Source organism: Adiantum capillus-veneris, chromosome 23 (assembly GCF_014529385.1).
Source record: "Adiantum capillus-veneris isolate H3 chromosome 23, ASM1452938v2, whole genome shotgun sequence".
NCBI classification, from domain to species: domain Eukaryota; kingdom Viridiplantae; phylum Streptophyta; class Polypodiopsida; order Polypodiales; family Pteridaceae; genus Adiantum; species Adiantum capillus-veneris.
Window position 1 is genome coordinate 107,812,829 of NC_140953.1, and position 8,270 is coordinate 107,821,098.

At 44.3% G+C, this 8,270-nt stretch overlaps 1 protein-coding gene across 2 annotated transcripts in view; it reads left to right on the forward strand.

Annotated features, from left to right (window-relative positions):
• Positions 1-3,910, forward strand: part of LOC147428328 (ATP-citrate synthase alpha chain protein 3-like) — a 43,123-nt gene extending 39,213 nt beyond the window's left edge. Inside the window, exons 7-14 of one of the 2 annotated variants that reach the window (XM_086497318.1) lie at positions 1,926-2,040; positions 2,125-2,206; positions 2,309-2,404; positions 2,485-2,586; positions 2,702-2,818; positions 2,914-3,030; positions 3,517-3,583; positions 3,753-3,910. In XM_086497318.1, coding sequence (XP_086353444.1) covers positions 1,926-2,040; positions 2,125-2,206; positions 2,309-2,404; positions 2,485-2,586; positions 2,702-2,818; positions 2,914-3,030; positions 3,517-3,583; positions 3,753-3,817 — 761 coding nt within the window. In that variant the 3' untranslated portion in view covers positions 3,818-3,910. Of the gene's footprint in view, positions 1-1,925; positions 2,041-2,124; positions 2,207-2,308; positions 2,405-2,484; positions 2,587-2,701; positions 2,819-2,913; positions 3,031-3,516 lie in introns of both variants that reach the window. The other variant, XM_086497317.1, reaches the window with a different exon arrangement.
• Positions 3,911-8,270: the final 4,360 nt, after the last annotated feature.

An 8,270-nucleotide genomic window follows, 5' to 3' on the forward strand; every position in this document is an offset into this window, starting at 1 on the left:
ATCCTCGATGCTCCGATCTGATCCCCTGTCTGTAGGCTATCTCCCATCTATATCCGCTCACCCGTGGCATGGATTGTCCCGGTGCTCGATGCGTCTCAGAGTAGAAAATGATGTCTCTCCCCGTGAAGCTATCCTCAAAGGCCCCTACATCAAGACGGAGTGATCGATTACAATTCCAGGTTGCCATCTTTAGTGTGGTCCCATAGGTCTCGCACTGTCATGTGGGGTGTCGCTCCAATATCACCACCTTTCCATCCCTATAAAAAGCAATCTTCCCCTTTTCCCTTGCTGCTCTTATTTCCGGCAATGTGTCGAGAGGGTGAGGTCATCTCCAAGAAAGATGCCCGTCTTCTCTAAAGTCGCTCTCTTCTTCAAGAAGTCTTTCTTCGCTTCCACTCCATGGAAGCGGAGAATGAGTGCCCTTTCCTTCGAGGTTTCTCCGTTGCTCCCACTTTTCTTAGTGTCCACTCTCCAAGCCCTCATATGCATCTGCTCGTTGACCCCCACCAGAGTCATGAGTTCTTTCACCTCTTTATCTACATTATCTTGGTCTTTGAGGCCACATATCCTTACGTGTCAGGCCCGCACATGTCTCCTTTGCTCCTCTTCTAGTGTCAAGTTGATGATGGTTGGTGTGGGGGTGGGAGTTATTTCCTTGCCTTTCCCTTTCTTGACAATCTCGATCCATTTTCCGGCTTTTTCTGCTTTTTGTTGGGTCTTTGTGATGACATCTACCCACGAGGTCGTCATTTCTTTTTGTTGCTCCCCACCTTCTTTGATGGCCCGTACTTGTTCCTTAATCGTGTTAAGCTCTTCAATGACAGAGGGTTGAAGTTCTCCCTCTTCGAGGACATTCTGCGATCGCACCTTTGCAAGCTCTTTCTTGAGTAGTGCAATTTCCTCATCTTGGGCCTTCACACGATCTTCGAGTGTACGTATTGTGCTTTCTTGTGCTGCTATGCGTGCGTCGAGTCCATTAATAGTACCTAAGAGGTGGCGGTTGATCTTGCTGATGGACTCGCTCAGTTCTTCTTTACATTTTTGGATGGCATCCTCCACCGGGTCATCCTTGCTATTCGGCTTTCTCATGATTGAGAGGCCGCGACAGGGAAGGGAGAGGGGGTACCGGAGTGAGGAAGAGTTTTTTTTTTTCTCTCTCTACGCGTGCAGACCTATTCTCTCTCTACGCTCTCGGATTTCCTCTCTCTACGCATTCTCTCTCTATGCCTAAACTTCCTTCTCTCTCTACCATAGAAATCCACTCTCTCTCTACGCTAGAACCTCCTCCTCTCTCTTCGCTTGGGAAAAACTCCAAAAAGGTCCTCTAGGGGGGGGTGGGCAGGGGGTTTTAGCGTTGCAAGAAAATAAGGCACAGGGACGGGAGCGCGCAAGGTGGGGTGCAGAGCAAGGGGCGGTGGGAGCACACAGGGGCAGGCCGGCAGTGCGTGAGCGGGGGGGGGGGGGGGGTGTGTGTGTGTGCAGAGCGCGCGCGAGCAAGGGGGTGTGTGCAGAGCAGGGGGCAGCGAGGGAGAGCAGGGGCGCGAGCAGAGAGCAAAGCGGGGGGGGGGGGGGGCAGAGAGAGAGAGAGAGAGAGAGAGAGAAGAAGAAGACGAAGAGAGTTTTAACGTAGTAGGAAACTATCCCAAGAGATCTTAAAGATCTAGCCAACGAGGAGAGTTGAACTCAAGGCCTCTTATTCAAGAGGGAAATGGCATAACCAATCTACCACACTTGGGTGAGAGAGAGAGAGAGTTTGGGGGGGGGGGGGGGGGGGTTTGTGTGTGGTTGTTGGCTGGGCTGGACAAGCACAGCAGGCCGCATGGCCCATGAGCCCAAGACATTAGATCTGTGACAATTTAGTGAAATTAGCTATTCTAAGATTCCAAAATGAATGCAATTAAGCTGATTGGTTTCTTGTTTCTCAGATTTGGATTTCACTTTTTTGGAAATGAACCCATTTACCCTCATAGATGGTGAGCTGCTTCCATTGGATATGCGAGGAGAGTTGGATGACGCAGCAGCATTCAAAAATTTCCAAAAGTAAAATCTATTTGTTTGGGAAAAAAGAAAAAAAACCATGAGGCTCTCAGCCCACCAATTTGCTCCTTTTATCATCTTGTGCAGATGGGGTAATATTGAATTTCCTCTGCCTTTTGGAAGGGTCATGAGCCCTGCTGAGCAGTTGGTTTATGGAATGGATGAGAAGGTAAGAAACTGATGTAGAAGGGTGGTTTATACAATCTGCATAGTCATAAGAGATTGATTTGATCTTGCCTTTTGATATCATGCTACTATCACTGGACTGTAGACAAGCGCCTCATTGAAGCTGGCCGTGCTGAACTCCAAGGCCCGCATCTGGACCATGGTTGCTGGTGGTGGTGCAAGTGTTATTTATGCTGATACGGTAGTACATCTATACACCCAGTTTCAATGGTACTGTTGCCAGGGCATGCTCTTGAATTGCTGCATCAAAAATGACCGCAGGTTGGAGACTTGGGCTATGCGTCCGATTTGGGCAATTATGCTGAATATAGTGGTGCTCCCAATGAAGAGGAGGTCCTTCATTATGCGAGAGTTCTCATAGATGTAGGTGTTAACGCACACGATAGCATGTTTTTTTGCTTGAGCTCAACTTGATTTTTGTGCAATTTTTCCTTGAACCAAGTAAGGCCTTTCTATTAATTCTATATAATGTGATCAGTGTGCTACAGCCAATCCTGATGGGCGGGGAAGAGCGCTCATTGTAGGTGGAGGTATTGCAAATTTCACAGATGTGGCTGCTACATTTAGTGGTATAATCAGAGCCATGAGAGAAAAGGTAAAGAAAAGCAAAATACAAGTATTCATTTGATGCTAGTTTATTTATATAGCATAATAAAGGTTCCTTTTTTTGTCTGTGTAAATGTTTTTTAGCAAAGCCAGCTAAGGGAAGCAAAATTGCGGGTTTACGTCCGAAGAGGAGGACCGAATTGGGAGCAGGGCCTTGCAAAGATGCGAGCTCTGAGTGAAGAGATTCATGTACCAATCGAGGTGTTGATACACTAAATATTTTGACACACTACTCAATATTAGTTTTTTTTTTTCAGAAGAAATTCATATGCCAATCATAATCCTTTTCCTTTTTTTGGGGGGTGGGGTGGCGGCGGGGAGACCCTTTCCAGAGTTTGTATATGTAGATGGGTTCGCAAATTTATCTTATCTGTGAACCTATAAATATGGGATTTGGGGCAAATCTTTTGAAATTTTTGAAAAAGAAAGCACTTTACAGTGTATATTTGGCGAATTTATCTTCCAAAATCACGAAAATTTGGGAGTGGTGGGCCAATTGAGTTTTGTAAAATAGCCATTGAGCTTTAACTAGCACCTGTGTTGAAGCACAGGTGGGGCAGGGCGGATTCTGAGTTTAAGTTGAACTTGGCTCACAGCATAATTACACAAGCACCTTGACCACGGAGTCAAACATGTATTAGATTTGTAAAGCTGTTTATGGGATTTTTTGGTTTATCTTGATTGCAGGTGTATGGTCCTGAGGCAAGTATGACAGGAATCTGCAAGGAAGCTATTGATTATATCGAAGTGTCAGGTTGAGAAATCATAAGATTGATCAAGGCCTGCGGGAATTGTATACAAAATGGGTGTGACATTAAAAGCCTTCTACAGTGTATGTTGTATATTGATGTGCTTACAAGAAAAAGGATTAAAAAAGTGGGCTGTGTATAGTCAGGTATAATAATGATGATGAATTTGTACAGAACGCGTCTCCTCCACTTTTGGAGGTTTGGGCCAGCAGTCAAATACCACTAAGGTCTCAGCTTGATCACCTGGGTTGACATGTTGCCCACTGCTGACAGCCATTTGTATTCTCCATGTACAAATTAATACATCCGAGAGTGGAAGTCTTGACATAGTATCTTCATGAGCTCTCTCTCTCTCTCATTTTTTATTTTCAGCACTTATATCCTTTTTTGGATATCCAGAGGACACACACATGTATATGGTTTTGTCTCACATTAATAAAGCTTTCTTTCTTTCTTTTTCTCTTCTGTGACCACACCAAGGTTCAATTGTTTTTGGCCTTGACAAGGGTTCAAAGGAGAGGGTTGCTTTTGGACCTAAGCAAGGCCTTGCTTGACTAACAGAGGAAAACCTGGTCAGAGTTTGAGCAGCAAGCCTCAAAAAGATACAAACATTTATCCGCCTCCGCCAAAAGCATAGCACCAGGGCTAGAAAAATACATTTTTCCTAACTGAAGAAAATAAGGGCAAGCTTGAAATTCTCCCGGCTTTTAGGTCAAAATTTAAACGTTGAGGGTAATTACACAAAAATTTGTGAAAAGTTCCCGGAATTCTCCAAGGCAAGCTCAAAATCATAAATACTTCATTTGAAAAAGAGGAGAGAAGGAAATTTTGATCTTTGAGTGCACTTATGAGATCTTTGAGTGCACTTATGAGATCTTTAGATTGCTAGCAAAGGTGGACCCTTTTGCACCTTTGAAATAGCTTACACCCTAGCATGTTGTCATAGATTGATGACATTGTGAGGTGCTTGCTAATGTGGTGAGATTGGCAATCCATGATGTGGTAGTTTATGATGTGATAGATTGATGGCACACATAGTGACATGGCATACCACATGGTGTTAGAGTTCATATACTTGTCCACTGGTGGCTCTCGTATCTCCAAGGAGCATATTAGGGGGAGGGTTGTTTTGTAGGTATGCCTAGTTGTATTTGAGGTAGACGTACCTTTTCTCGATGATGCACTCCATCGTGTTGCCCACTCGATAGGCTAGCATGAGGTAAGACCCTTGTTCCTAGGATTACCCAGGGCCATAGTTTGCAGAGTTTTGCATTTCTGCTCCTAAATGTGTGTTGCAAGTCACTTTCAGTGAATTCAAACATTTATTAGCATTTTGACCATTTATTAGGATTGTGAGTTTTTAGGTTGGTAGTTTTCCTATTGCCCTATATATGCAGACCCATTTTGGCATTTTTGTGATCTTTGAGCAGAGATTCCATCGTTTTGAACACACTCTCTCTCTAGCGTTCTTTCTAACGTTTTGTGTGCAGCCTTGTGTTTTTCTGTCACCAACTCTCTCTCTCTCTCTCTCTCTCTCTCTCTCTCTCTCTCTCTCTCTCTCTCCATCAATGTTTTTTTCATGCGATCTCTCTCCCTCTATCTAGCGCTAGCCTTCCCCTACCTGATGAGCCCCTAGTTGTCGATTCACATCTGCAGATTGCTACATGTGCCCGTTCGGTGGGCGATATGCGATAGAAGGCCATCTGCAAGATCTGTCACGATACATTGGACTCCCAAGAGGAGGTTTATTTGTGTTCGTCGGAGAGGAGATAATCACATGATTCACCCTTGTCCGTTGTACCTTTGACATAGTATCAGAGCCATGACATGCTCTCCAATTGGGTTGGTGATCTATGCGATTTTTTGTTGCTGAATTTTTGTGACGAAAAGAGACGATTTTTTGTTTTTCTACGTTTTTCACTTGTTTGGGGTTGATTTTGGCTGCAATGGGTAGATTTAAAGGTTTCCCTTCCTGTACCTCTACCTAGCCTTGCTCATTAGTCACATTAGATTGATGAAGGATGCAAAGTAGATTAGGGATTGATTTTTTTTAATATATGATCGAGTCTCTGTAATGAAGCGAATAGCCTGAGAGGTGCACTTGAGGACCCTAAATGCGAAGCACTCATCCACGTGGAACCACATCAACAAAAAGTGAAAGTTGGCCATGCAAAAAGAACTCGATTCCATCAAGAAGAATAATAATAGGGAGTTGGGTCCGCGGCCTGCCAAGCAGAAAATGATTGGTGTCAAATGAGTCTACGACACCAAGTATAAATTTGATGGCTCTTTGGACAAGCACAAGGCATGACTTGTTGCCAAGGGCTTCTCTTAGAGACAGAGTGTGGACTATGACAAGACCTTTGCACTGAGTGGGAGGATGTCAACCATTGGAACAACTTTTGCCCTTGCTGCTTTTTTGAGTGGAACGTTTTTTAGATGAATGTAGTTTTGGATTTTCTCAATGGCAACTTAGAGGAGGAGGTGTATATGGAGCAACCGCTAGGGTTCTTGGATTTGTAGGGTCCTACCACCTTGGTTGCAAAGTCTTGGGATAGAAAATCACTTGAAAAGAGAATGGCTTTGCATAGCCCCTCTATATCAGGACCTCTGTAACGGATCCTCTTGATCCCAAACCATGGGAACAAGCTCCTCCCACGTCAAATCATTGATCCTCTCTGAAGTAATCAAGATTGAATAGAATGCATTGTACTCGGTAAAATGCATCATCTAGATTATAGCCATATCTTTAGAAGAGATGATTCTTGCATCTTCTTAATGTGAACCTTCATGGACTTCGACTATTGTGGGTCCAAAGCATGCCTCCATTTTAGCTCTCTTCATAGACATCATCTTATTGTAAATGTTTTCCAAGTAGTTCAAGATCTCTCGAACATTAGGTATACTCGGAACATGTCCAAGTACCTCACGCATATAATTGAGAATGATAAAAGACCGGATTCTTGTATTTAGCCGATCCCAAGCATGTTGAAGCTCTGCGAGCTTCTCCAACTCCAGAGACTCGTGTGTAGGAGCCTTTGGTGGCTCAATCTTAATGTGCACCATCAAGATAAGGCCGCAGGTCTCCAATACCGACTCTATAAGCACCTTCCAGTCTTGGTAGTTGGTTGCATCAAGTTTTTGATCCTGTGGAAACACCGACAACATCGGAAACTTCCACTCAAGCAATTCCACAAATGCTCCAAAGCATCATTCACTATACCTACGTAAGCTTCTTCTTCTATGTCCCCCTCATGAGGACTCTCCGCAACATTCTTCTTTTTTGGTGCCATTGTCGAGACACTCCAAGGTCGCAAAGCAATTCTCCATAGGCGTCAAGGTTGCAAGCAACCTCCTCTCCTCAGCAAGGGCAGGTACACCGATTGAAATTGGTCCAAAATCAGCCCCCTTTGTTGCACACAAGTCTTCCGTTGGATAGTTGAAAATTTGCAAAGGTATCGAGCATGAACCGTACCACTTGAATAACCTTTTGGTCTTCAAAATAGTCATGTTTTATCCAACTTGAGGTTGAAAATCAATAGCACTCGGTTGTCTACCGGTTGAAAATAGCAGCTATGTAAGGGTTCTTTGTGACAAGATCGAACAAATCAGCCCCCTCCCAATGCAAAAATGCAGATCTGGCAGTCTTCTTTGCGATGCAAATGCAGCCACAAGGCGCTCTTCTGTGTTGAAAAATGCAACCTCACATAGCCCCTCGTGCTTTGGATCCGCTAGGCTCACATAGTCAAGCCTATTCCCCCATTGGCTTTAATAACATATCAAAGTGCAACGGAGGTGTAGTGACAAGGAAACACTTGGGAGAGAGGAGAAGAGAAAAAAATGAATGAGAGAGAGAGAGAGAGAGAGAGAGAGAGAGAGAGAGAGAGAGAGAGAGAGAGAGATGACCTATGGGACCAAAAATAGAGCATTACAATGGTTTTTGAGTGAAGGTGTCGGATACACATCAGCTAAGAGGAGTTCGAAACTCCTGGATGATGGCTTTACCATCTCAGTAGACTGCCCATTTACCTCGTTTGCGAGCTTCATGCATCTTCTTGAGTTCACTTGCTTTAGCCTTGGGTTGATGTATGTCAATTCTTCAACGATCCAAAGCTTTCTCCCCTTGAGGAGGCGGGATTGGTGTAGCAGCTTCGTCCGTTCTTCTTTGTCGGTGAAAGTGAAGATACAATGCTTAGGTGGCACAAGTCGATGTGTGTCATTGATCCAAGAGATGGATTTGGGTTTGATGTTCAGTGGTTGAAGAATATCATTAAGCTTTGTGATTGCTTCTTCAAGGGTGTCCTCGTCGGTACACCATGGTGAATGGAGTCCTCTCATCTTGACCTTGAGGCCAAGAAATTCTTGCAATTGGCATTCGTGAAAGACCACTTGTATTTCGACATCAAGCTTCTCTCTGATTTTGTGTTGCCTCGTGTGCTTCCTTTTTGACCGCCAAGACTGTGTCGGTGAGGGATGCTTCCACTTTGTGTGCTTTTGCAAGTAGAGTTTGGCTCTCTGCTTTCTTTGTTTCTTCAAGCTTGCGCAAGCGTCGCTTGACTTCTTCATTTTCTCCGATGAGTGCTTGAATTTGAGTTTTTAGGGCTATAATCCATGCATCTTGGCGCACAATGGGGCCCTTCCTTGGCATAACTGCCACTGTAAGAAAACTCTTGCGTGTGTGAACCGGGGTAC